Consider the following 12,587-nt stretch of genomic DNA (forward strand, 5'->3'; position numbering starts at 1 on the left):
CAAAGTATTACGCTCTTTTAGCCACATGGATAGAGCTTGGCTGTTTATATGTACAGGGTTATTTCTCTGTATCCACTTTGTCGTAGGCAAATCACTGCAATTCTGTTTTCTTAAGCACCCCATTCCATTATTGTGATATAAATTACCTCGAAAAAAATATGTAAATGGCGTGAAATGATTGAAGTTTCTAAAACAAAATCAGTAGTTTTTATTTTTTTTAAGCTGTAACAACATTTATGGCCTGTAGACTTTCAGAATAGGAGGAATGTTGATTAGGATTTATTGATTCGTGATTGTTTTTATTATCCTACATTATTGCTTTTTAGACCTACCAGGCGCACTTCCCCGTTTTACAGGAAAGTGCGCCTAGTGTACATGTTTACGACGTTAGATTTAATAGACGCGACATTTGTCGTAGTTCCTAAACATCACAAGGTTCTCAAATTATCACGTTCAGAATCATTGGATGACATTGACCGAAATGTTTCTTTATAAGTTGTCTAAAATCAATGCCATTTGTTGCGTATTATTGTCACAGATATTTGTTATGAATAAAATTTTCAATAAAGAATATTTTAAATAAGGTATCCGGGTGTATACAAGTACATATATTTATTTCATTTATAAAATAATAGAATCTATATTATAGATAAGTAATAAAAAAAATCTCATTGTAATAGGGAATTATTAAGAAAAAACAAGCAGAAAAAGCTATTCCAAGTATTTAAAAAAAAAAAAAAATTGACGTGGCCGGTTTGGCGCGTTTTGTAAGTAAGAACAATGTCGCCATTCTTCTATTGCACGCCTCGAACGCGAAGCGGCGAGGTTGTGCTTTATAACCGACCTGTCAAGGTCATACGATTTCCACTCTTTAAACATTTTTTTTTCTATTACTCTTACACATAATAAAAAGCACATCAATATAAAGCTGAGACACGAATGAATAATCCTGATACTCTTTTTAAGTTGTCGAATAGACGTCCATTAGTCTGTGGTTCATAAAAGCGGCGTGGTACGGATATCTCGAGAACGACTTATTTTTTTCACAATGATATTTTTTTTAAACGCAGGTGATTTGATTGTATTAGAAATTTAACTTTACTGTGCACTTTTGGATTTTCCAATTTTTTACATTCACATTGACCAACGCCGCTATTCAAATACCCGAATTTCCCAGATAGGTATTAATGAACATTTTAAATATTAATTTTTTACTAAATTAAAATTATAACAAGGGACTTTTAGTATAATAATAATTAATTTCATTTGTAAAATTTACCTAATGTATATTTTTAAAAATCTAATAACAATTATTATAAATATTATAATCTATGCAAAAACAATCTAATAACAATAAAATAACTAATCACTTTAATTATTCACAGTGTATGTTAAACAAGTTGAGACTTAGCTATTAGAAAACAAAAGCTTAATTTTTGGATTGACCTATTGTTAATATCTAACTGTGTTGGTATATCACATTCCCACAAAGAGAAAATCTCAAATTTAATCGGTTCTGGGATTATGTTCGAGATTATCAATGGTCAGAAAAACTATAGTGGTATGCCCAGTGACTAGTTATGAGTTTAGTATATATTTTCATATAAGAATGTGGCCAGATGCAGAAATATTTCGGCATTCTTCCAACGAATTTCCAGTCGATGACATAAGATTATTACTACTTCATTAATATCGTAGGAAACAATTACTTATTGTAAATGCTTTAAAATGGTCCTTTTTTATATATAGTTATTTTAAAATTCCATTAAACTTATTTATATATCAACCCCCATGTCAATAAAATGCGTAATAAATTTTAAAATTAAGTGTTCCTCGTGTATTTTATCCCAAAAATGCATTCGTTCGTAGAATGGATTTCTTCCTTTTGTTAAATCCGTGTCTATACTGAGAAAGTTGAGTTTATCTTTATTTTCAACTTTGTCCCATGTGATTTGTAGAAGAGGGTCATCGTCATCTGGGGTAGGATTGCTGAAAATAATAATAATAGAGTAAGTTAAATAATTTTATTTCAATTAAGAGTCGAGCTAGAAACAAAAAGAGTGTCTAAAAGATCGGCTTTCTTTCTTTTCTCTCTTCCGTTATTGGCTAGGGTGTCATTCGCCACGTGCAACGGCGGCAGGCACGGCTGGCTAATTTGCCAAGAGCAGCGTTAGGCCATGCCCAGAACTTGTGGACGCAGTCCTCAAAATCTATGTGCAGTCAGAGAGTAGACCCCTACGTACCTTCAAAATTGCCGATACTGCGACAGCAGATATCTACCCTAAGGAACACATAAAACTCCGGCATGAGGCAAAATATTATGGTCAACTTTGTACACTGTGGTATGTTCAATCACCGTGGCCTCCCGGAATACGAAGGGATCCCCCTACTCTGGCTGACCCGGTACCCTTGTGGGGTAAAAGAGGGACGTTAGGGATGGGCACCTGTTCTCAACACTAACCTGCGAAATAACTAAAGCCTATGCAATTATTTGACCGCTACTTGATGTTGCGGTCCGGGTTTCTTTGCGTGTATGGTACTTAATTCAGACGAGTCTTACCCATGCTGTCGTGACAGGACCGGAGTGTGACTTCCACTTTGAAAGGCCCTTAGAGGCCCTTGGGCTTGGGACTCCTGTTATTCTTCTTTCGGCCGGGGGACACACAGGGCAATTTTACACACATTATATAAATGAATATATGACCCGGCTCTTCTCAAATAAAAGTCAACGAGTCGAACCATTGTGCTAGTCAAAATAACAATATCTCACCCCTAAGACGGCTTGAAATAAAATAATGATCTGCTGGTCGGTTTTTGATATACCAAAATCAGGAAATAGACCAAAAAATCAAACTTCGCACACTTATTTATTGCTATTGAATATAGTAAATTTATTGAAGTAGGCGATACTTTGCGGAAATCCATAATTATCCAAATGATTTAAATTTTCTTTAGTTTAGTGTTGTTGAGTCTCGTGCCAGATTTTGGCGACTCAACATGTCCTGATGCCTCGTGTAGAGGCGAAACACGTGTCGAATTGTTTAAAGACAAATATTGGCGGAATTAACACTAAAGAATACTCAAATCATTTGGAGATCTTATTTTAACACATACAAGTATATTCCTAGAGTTTACTCACCCATATTTGGCAAAATTTGTCCACATCTTTACAACTCGCTTCCTAGTTTTAATAGAATCACGACTCCCCCCGTAGTATCCTGAATTCGATGTTTTAATACGATATATAAATGGTAATTCAGCGACATGTCCACTACAATTAAAAAAATCCAATTCTTTTGGCACACGCCACTGCCCTGCATAATTCATTACATAATAGTAGATCGCACATTCTGGTGCTACTTCAATATGGGTCCTTATAGTTTTGTCTATATAGTAAAGGAAATTATAATCACTACGCATTTGTAAGTATTCCTTTTTTGTGTGTTCAGTCAGACATTCTTCACCTTCCCAGTAGAAATTTAAAATTTTCTGTCCAATTTTAATCTTGCTCTCTCCTTCAACATTTGTAAGGCACTTTGGTACTAACAGGCTAATGTCTTTATTATAAATTTCATACTCATAGAAATTATCTTTCATATATTCTAACACTGCAGATTCAGTATTGTTACTTCCTATTATAAATGGTATTTTATTGAAATTGCCAGATTTTAGAATACTTGCGGGACTTTTGTCTAGAAACACTGGTTGCCCTTCATAAAAACATTCAACACACGGTTTGAATATAGCATCAAAGCAGTCATACTTATAAATTGTCTTGAGCATATAAGATGAATGTGTTTTCATTATATCAATTGCTGGCAATTTTCGCAGTTCTTCTACAACTTCTAATTTGTCTGTTTTTGTAATTCCCATGTCATGTGCTAAATGCATTGTACTTTCAAGTGGATTTCTTGATAGAGACCACCAATTTAGAGCACAAGCGCTTTCCAGAATTGATTTATGGAATAATCCATTTGCCATTGGAGACAGCATCATTAAATGTACAATAGCAGCACCAGATGAAGTTCCAAATGTTGTTACATTATTCGGATCACCACCAAATTTAAGAATATTCTTTTGTACCCATTTTAAAGCAAGAATTATGTCTTTTATACCATTGTTTCCAGGCGCATTAAAATCATTAATGGAAAGAAATCCAAATGGTCCCAACCGAAAACCACATCGCACATAGACTATGTCCTCCTTATTTATTAAGGTGGGCTCTAATATATTATCAATAGTGTACATAAAATTACAACTTCCGACCCAAAACATGACAGGTAGAGGCTTCTCAGGTATTATATTTGGAGATGAGACTTCAATATACAAACAGTCTTCCGACCCAACAATTTCTTTTTTATATGTTAAGCTGAGTGGTGGAGGTGCATCTTTTGTACAATCCAGTACTTCTTTCCAAGGCTCAGCTGAAGAGGAAGGCTATAAAATGTCAATACAATAATTAATTCAAAGATAATTTTAGAGATTCTTAATAGGGTGTAATTTGTAGGCATGAGGTGGAGCCGAGGGAATACACACAAGAAAGTTTATTGAATTAGGCGTTACTTTGCGGAAATCCATAATTATACAAATGATTTAAGTTTTCTTTAGTGTTAATTCCGCCAATATTTGTTTTTAAAACAATTCGACACGTGTTTCGCCTCTACACGAGGCATCCTCAGGATGTGTTGTCTCGCCAAAATCTGGCAAGAATCTGTATGTATATGTACCTACAGTAGGTATATTAATCCGTTCCCATGTAGCTCCTAAGCTACTTATTGTATTTTGACCAAAGTAGTGTTGTTAATATTTGATGATCCAATGCATCTTAGGAATCCATGTCACACAGTGTCACATTCATCTAATACTAAATACATATAGCCAAGACCTATTAGAAATAAAACTGCATCTAAATATTTTGTATTAATATTGTAATATTTAGTATCAGCACACTAGAAAATAAAATAAAAAAAGTGTGTGTGTCAGCTCCGACGCACGACTGGAGTTTACTCCTCAAGAACTATTGTCTTTGAACAGGAACTATAAAAAATCAAGTCCAATGGAGTCGGTTACAAACAGACATACAGCAGAATCTAACAAAAGCGTAATAATTAAAAAATAAAATAAATCCTTAACACTCAAAATATGTCAGGAAATGCCCAAACACAACTACTGTTAAAAGCGGAACTCAAAATTCCAATTTTAAAAGGTTCTTCATGGAAGTTATCCACTTCCATTTTGGCACACTCTAATAGGTATATTATACTACATGCATAAGCTATCACACAGTATACTGTGTATGCTGGCTACACACAAGTATATATACACACACACAACTGAAAAGTGAAAGGTGGGCGAGAAATGATGCACACCAAAAACATTACTATCCCGTTTGATGAGTAGATTTTACTCTCCATATTTTTCTCATACCAGGCTCCTTATATGAAAATCGATTCTTAAGGGGTAAACTCCAAAAAAATTAAATTTTATTAAAATTGTATAGTAATGTATAATTATCTTACTTTGAACCTTAAATTCCCAAGTGGCGGCTTGGCATATGGTATACTTTTAAACTTATAGAATGTCCCTTCATCTGTTGTGTCAATGTAACCACAAATAGCGCCATCACTAGTCTCTATGATACATTTTTTATCAGTCCCAATCATTTCTTTTTTAGTTTCACTGAAATAAATGTTCTATTCAATCCTATTTATTATGGCTTTTGTAGAAGGGTCATCACAATTTCTAATGTGTTCAATGTTCTAAATCAGGGTTAGGCCACCAAGTACTTTTTCCGTGATAATAAATTTTGAAGTTTTAATGGTAATGCTTGGTACATATAGTATCCACAATACTTTTATTTGATAAACTTCTGAAAGAAATACACATGCATATAAATCCTGAGGTGACAGAGCAGCAGCTATAACTTAATCCTAGAAGAAAGAAATAGGATTTTAATAATTTAAACATTTTATACCAATTTTGGAAGTAAAAGCGCATTGTATGAGAAAAAGTTTTGTTAGCATCTATTGTGTTCAAAGGATGCAGTGAAATGCATTGAGAAAATGTTTAATTTGCATGTTTGAAATATTGGGCTAGCACAGTCAGACAGTAGTAGGTAACTATAAAGAGGCTAGGACAGTAATTATTGTTAAATATAAGATTAGTACCTTGTACCAATAAGAGTAAAAGATGCCACTACTATGGAGTATATACAACTCTGTAAACATGGATTAATAACATTCTAACAAAAGCTGAGTCATTCTACTTAATGAAGCTGAGTCACAAAAAGTAACTGTTGTTAAAAGCTACCAACCAAAGGAGGTTTAATATTGCCTTTTCTATGGAACTAGGTAGTATTTGATCTGATTGCCACCCTCAACTAAAACAATTCTTATACTGTAGGTTATATAGATGATCTATTTAAATATGCAGAAAGTTTGGTAACAAAGTACGTAAAGTAACAAATGCAGCATTGAAAATCAGTGCAGAGATCTATCAGTCAATGTAACAAAAACAGGACTAGTAATGTACATGAACAAAAGAATTCTGGGTAACTTTAAATCATCTAAAACTATTTAACAGTGAACTCTGCTTGTTCATAAGAGATAATAATTTCTTGTAACAATATTATAAAAAAATTTTTTGGCTTCCATGTTCAGGGTTCTCTTGTTTGTGTTATTTTAACAAGAGGAATATATTTCAAGATACATACTACAAGATTCCCTTGTATGATGTGCTGTGCACATTAATAGCACTGTGGATTTGATCTGATTGGCTCTTAATGTGACCAACTCTGACACTGTATTGTTGGGAATTGGTTCCTACATGGAGGGAATTCTGGTAGAATATTTAATCTGAAAGTATTTGCCCGTGCAAGTGTTAATCCAAAAATTATTAGCGTCTGAAGCTGAATTAAAATTTACAGCAGTTTCATTCTTGCAACTTTTTTAACCCCATCTTGACATTGTATTTTTTTTAAATTTGTCCTGGCATTATCGTTTGTACTTGTGTCTTAGCGCCGACTAGAACCCGCAGGTACGGGAATATTCGGTGGATCGGGAGGTTCACGGAGAAATGTGAAAAGCTAGGTAGCTAGTAAGTAGGGTTAGTAAATAATCAATCAGATTCATAATTTAATAGCCACTCACCAATAATCAATATAAATAAACCACCACCAGTAAAATAATAAACTTCTGTTGGATGTTGATAACCTGTGCTAGAAATAGGTTTAATTTATTACTCAATTATACTTTTCGATGATGATCGCGGAAGACATGTGATAGCCGTTAATCGCGACATCAACTTAACAAACAACAATCAAGCAGAAAAATCACTGATAATTGATAAATGATAGGTATTAAATTTATATAATAAAAACAACATTTTATTTATTACAGTTTTTTTTTAATTTGCGGCACTGGTCGAGGCCGAAACCTCGAAGGGCCGACACAATTTAGCCAATATCACTTGTCAGGTTGAGATAGGTCAACAAGTATTGTTATATTTATGTGTGAAGTTTATCTAATTGAACTCCGATTCGCCCCGCTCTGCCTCTGTGGCAACGCACCGTAATAGCCTAAGCACATGGTCGGATTTGGTACCTACGGCCGATCAATCGGACGGTCCAGTGGGCAGCTCGCACCAATTGGTCTGGCGTCGTACTCGTTACGGGTTGGACGGAAATAATAATAATTTTGTGCGATGGACAATGCGACATACCATCGAATACGGTCCGCTACCAGACCGCGTCGGATAGTTCGGCTGTACCAAATCCAATATTAATGATTCAGGTCAACGAATTATGTTTTGTTTCAGAAATTTAAATTAAGATAAAACTCTTGCATTCATAATATAGGTGGTGAATATTTGTGGGTTATCTGTTGTGTTTTTGATCTGGATTCGTAACTTTTGCACTACTGACTGCCTTCTTTTGCCTGGATTCAATCGGTCTTATCTAAAACGCTTATTGTCTTTAATGCATGTTGTGGTTGTTTTGTTATCTTATCTTATCCCTTTGATGGATAGCTGGGTATGTGACTAGACTTGAGTCTTGATTATTAGAGATTTTGATTTAGATTCTACTAATGCTACTTTATTATTAACTCGTTATTCTTACACAAATACAAACTTATCATGTACCTAGGTACGTCATGCTCTACACCATAATGCGTACGACATTTAAAGGCGATCATCTACTACACAACTTCGAGAAACTGTCATGCATCAAAATTATATTTGGTTTTAGGCACAGCACAGGCGTTAGCTCGTGCCATATTTTATAGTCGATGGCCCTTAGCGATAAGCCGATAACAGAAAGATGGCTTATCTAAAGCACGGGACAAACCCAACTGGCGTGCTCTGTTCTCAGGTGTGTAGCTACCGCCGTATCTGCCGTACCAATTATATGGTCCCCCGGAACATGGGGCCCCCGACGTGCGTAAGCAAAAATTAATAAAACCTATGCTTCTTTTGCTTCCCGAAAAAAAACAAGGAGTGTATATATTAAATTTGAATTATTTGTAAAAATTTTGGAAAAAAGAGACAATAAAAAGAATGATAAGCAATAATTTTTGTTATCAATAAATTTTTATTCTATTCTATTCTAATTATGATGAACAGATATTTCTTTTAATTTTATGCAAAAATTTTTTTTCTTTTATGAGAAATCTTTACCCTTTGTAAGGGCCCCCAAGCACATTTTTATACGGGGCCCCGCCAAGGCACGCTGCTGTCTTTTCTATTAATCACCTCACGCGACCCAACACCGTTTATGATTTGCCTCAAGCATGTCTTATAAGCATAATATATATGTATAATAACTAAGAACGTGTGGGATGTAATAAATTTCTTTTTTTAAGGTCTAACAGTTGGGCATGAGTTCCGAGTTACTGCCGGTACTAACTGTTATACTGGCATCAACTCTAAATATGTTCCAATCATTGCAGTGATAAAATACGTAACCAATGTAACGACAATGGTTTCAAGGCTCATACCCTTGAAACACCGACTTAAATCCTATCAATAGGTACCACATATAAATAATAGTATGTAATTAATATTAAAGGTAAAGGTTTGCATAAGATTTGTATTATATTACATTTTTAGTTATTTGATACTTTTCAGTTTTTGAAGTCGGTTTTTAAACGAAGTTTATTTATTTCATCGTTTTTAAAATAAACTCAATAACAATAAAAGTGATGCAACGAAAATACTCAAACGTCAAATAGTTAATGCCTTACACGAGTAAGTCAAAAAAGCAAAAGTAAATTAATACAAAACAAAAGTTATTGAGTACATTAGCTGCATCATCCACACACAACGTAAATAAATAAAAGTATTTTGTGAGTATTTTGCGATTATAAAAAAATATGTAATAACTTTTAAGAATCTGAAGCAGAGCTTCCGGTAACAGGATCATCCTGCCACCACAAGTAGCGCCAGTTCACGAGCAATACCCTCCCACAAGCACACAGCCGGTCTGAGGTTCGAGTCTTCTTAGAAGACGCCCCGCGACTGATGTTGCGTAGTCTTTGCGGCCTCCACGGCCCATGTCCTATGTCGCTGTAAAAGCCTTCAGCATTGAGGAGGTTTTCAGTCGGTAGGGGGAATCGCTTATGCGGACACTCGAGTCCGACATATACTGTATAATACGTAAATGGATTTTCCTCCCATCGAAAAAAAAAAAGAAAAAGAGTAATACCTCTTTTTACAATTTTACAATTCTGCTGAAATTTGTAATTAATATTATATAACATTTATATTATATAAAATTAATAAAAGTAATTTATAAATATAATATAAATTTAACAACACTAAAAATGATCATGATGTAAGTATTCAGCACACCGAGTAATAAAGGTCAGGCTGCCGTATCCAGTTAAAATTGCTTTGACTTAAAAGCAATTATGAATAAAATTAACGAATTTCATATAACAATTTAATTGCTCAAAAATAATTTTTACACCGAGTAAATTAAAACCAAAACACACATCACAATAGTAGTACGTTATGTTTAAAGGTTCTTTTTGCTTGCTAAAATGGATAAATGCTTAGCAAATATTATATTACTGAAACATTAACACATACCAAATACTACAGTTCTAATTTGCTTGAGTGTAATCAAACTAAAAGCAAATTATATTATGATCTAAGGTAACATTAGTTTCCCTTTCTTTTTTTACCCCACAACTAGTTAAACAGTCAACTGAATCAGCGACAAACTGCAAGATTCCAGCTTGGGCACAGAAGTCCTCGTATGATGACCACGTACTGGAAATCGCAGTGTGGTAGGCCCCGCAAGAAGATCAATCAAAGAAATTATCCTCGAGAAATGATCTCGTCCACAAAATTGTAGGACGACAAATTACTCTACTTTAATTGTTAAAATTCGATAAAATATGAGAAAACAACGCCGTCATGTTAGGGTTCGTAGAGAAAAATATCACAGGTCAAAATTACTTTTATCTCTACTTTTGACGTAACGAGACGAAATAAATAAGCAACCATGATAGCTTCAGTAGACATGTCGAGATAAGTCGAGAAAATGCGTAGAGACAATTTACTCGTGGTGCGCATCTTAGCCCGGCTGATCGAGACCGATTGTCGTGGAGATATTTGGGGAACGCCTTTGTCCAGTAGTAGTAGCAGTACGTTTTCGGCTGAAGTGATGAAGCCTATTTAAGTATTAAAAGACTAGGACAGACTAGACTAGGAAAGTAATAGTTTTATAGCTACAATTAAACACTTTATTTAAAATTTTTGGTCCATATCGCGTTCGTAAAAATCTTGCAGAAAGTTCTGATTCATAACCGCATTATCACAAAACTTAAGTTTGTCGACAATATTCGTTTTGACTTGATTAAGATCGTTTGACAACATTTTTCTGAATTCCGTTGAGGCAATTATATTAGCGAAGAATTTCCTGTTGCTTGTAAATTTCTCACCAATGCCAACTGTTGTTTTAGATGGTGAGTTGATGTACGCGTCAATATTATCAATGAAGAAGCTAAAGAAAATTAAATTGGTTATTTATTAAGAAAATGTAAGATTGTTTTGTGTTGTCGAGAAAAAGGCAGGGAGCTTTGCATTATCAGTTAGGACAGCATTTTCTTATGATAATATTCGCTTTTTTCAGCGTTCACAAAATGTAAAGCAATTATGATCATCTTTACTCAACCAATACAATGATAAAAATGGTTAGGTTAGGTTAGTAAAGTTAAATTTGCTTTCATGACCTGATGGTCATTATTAGATATTGGAGTATTGTTGTCCTCTCTGGTACCCCAATATCAGATCGAACCATTGGAAATTTCAAGCACCATTCTGTCACATCCAACAAAGCTGTGGAATGAGCTTTCTTGTGCGGTATTTCCAGGACGATATGATAGAGGTACCTTCAAAAAAAGCGCGTACACCTTCTTTAAAGGCAACGCTCCTGTGATTCCTCTGGTGTTACAAGAGAATATGGCTGGCGGTAATGACTTAACATCAGGTGACCCGTAGGCTCGTGTCCTCTTTTTCCAAAAAAAAAAATACTGAATGGGAGTAAAGAAGGATATATTACTAAATTTTAATTTATTGCAGTTTTTTTGTCTACATAATTATAAATAACAAAAATTTTAGTCCACTTACTTTTGTCGCGGCATCGAAGTCCTAATACATTTATCAAACATGGTTAGAAAACTATGCATAACCTTCGATGCCATGTTATATCCTTCATTACGCCTGCAATTATAGCATAGGTAATTACATAATTAATCCTATCATAAACTACTAAATCAGCAATTTTTATATCTATTTTATTTCAGTGTCCCCGAAAACGGCCCTAACGATTTGGAACAATTTTGTATCTAGACAGGGTTTTGCTTTCTTCGTTCATTTAGGTACCTACATATGTATCTTGCTGGAAAAAATGTACTTAATTTCATTGATAAGAAAACTTTTTTATAACGCCATCTCATACACAGCAATGGTACATCCATTGTTGCTAATGGATGTTAAGCCCATTTACAGACCTCAATTCAAAAGTCTAAATTAAAATTGACTTAGAAGATGACTTTTAATATATAATAAATATCTTATCGCATCATTGCCCCTAGGAATTCAACAGGCGCAAGCATAGTTTGCGTCATTTTCTGAAGAAAGAGCTCATTTCAGATCTAAGTTTCAGATGGTGTATTATTGAGCAAAAGCAGCTAATTTTTGTTGTTTGATAAAAAAGTAAGTTTTAACTGTGTTGCATCGATGCGCGCAACTATCAATGTCTAAATAAAGAACTAACTTCTCACTGTGTTACATTGGAGTGCGCAATTTTCATGTCTGAATAAAAAACTAACTTCTCACTGTGTGATATCGGAGTGCGCAATTTTCATGTCTAAATAAAGAACTAACTTCTCACTGTCTTACACGGGAGTGCGCAATTTTCATGTCTAAATAATGAACTAATTTCTCACTGGGTGACATCAGAGTGCGCAATTTTCATGTCTAAATAAAGAACTAACTTTTCATTGTGTTACATCGGAGTGCACAATTTTCATGTCAAAATAAAGAACGAACTTCTCACTGTGTGACATCGGAGTGCGTAATTT

At 34.4% G+C, this 12,587-nt stretch overlaps 1 protein-coding gene across 3 annotated transcripts; it reads right to left on the bottom strand.

The window, feature by feature from the left end:
- Positions 1-595: 595 nt before the first annotated feature.
- On the bottom strand, positions 596-7,465 carry LOC126965015 (juvenile hormone esterase-like). Of its 3 annotated transcripts, none has more exons than XM_050808426.1 (4): positions 7,149-7,465; positions 5,520-5,679; positions 3,140-4,437; positions 596-1,989 (listed from the first exon to the last, which is right to left on the bottom strand). In XM_050808426.1, the coding sequence occupies exons 2-4, from the start codon at positions 5,661-5,663 to the stop codon at positions 1,776-1,778; spliced, it is 1,656 nt and encodes a 551-aa protein (XP_050664383.1). In that variant the 5' UTR covers positions 5,664-5,679; positions 7,149-7,465; the 3' UTR covers positions 596-1,775. The 3 variants fall into 3 exon arrangements, with proteins under 3 accessions (XP_050664383.1, XP_050664382.1, XP_050664381.1); XM_050808425.1 differs by having other exon boundaries at positions 5,520-5,866; positions 7,149-7,463; XM_050808424.1 differs by having other exon boundaries at positions 5,520-5,869; positions 7,149-7,463.
- Between the last annotated feature and the right edge of the window lie 5,122 nt (positions 7,466-12,587).

Source organism: Leptidea sinapis, chromosome 6, assembly GCF_905404315.1.
Source record: "Leptidea sinapis chromosome 6, ilLepSina1.1, whole genome shotgun sequence".
Taxonomy (NCBI): Eukaryota; Metazoa; Arthropoda; class Insecta; order Lepidoptera; family Pieridae; genus Leptidea; species Leptidea sinapis.

What these genes read in the sequence shown, in the direction of transcription:
- LOC126965015 (XM_050808426.1), bottom strand. Translation starts at nt 5,663, where the DNA reads ATGATTGGGACTGATAAAAAATGTATCATAGAGACTAGTGATGGCGCT. An exon ending in TTGGGAATTTAAGGTTCAAA is followed by an intron (nt 4,438 to 5,519) that starts GTAAGATAATTA and finishes GACATTTTATAG; the next exon opens with CCTTCCTCTTCAGCTGAGCC. An exon ending in ACAAATTTTGCCAAATATGG is followed by an intron (nt 1,990 to 3,139) that starts GTGAGTAAACTC and finishes TATTATTTTCAG; the next exon opens with CAATCCTACCCCAGATGACG.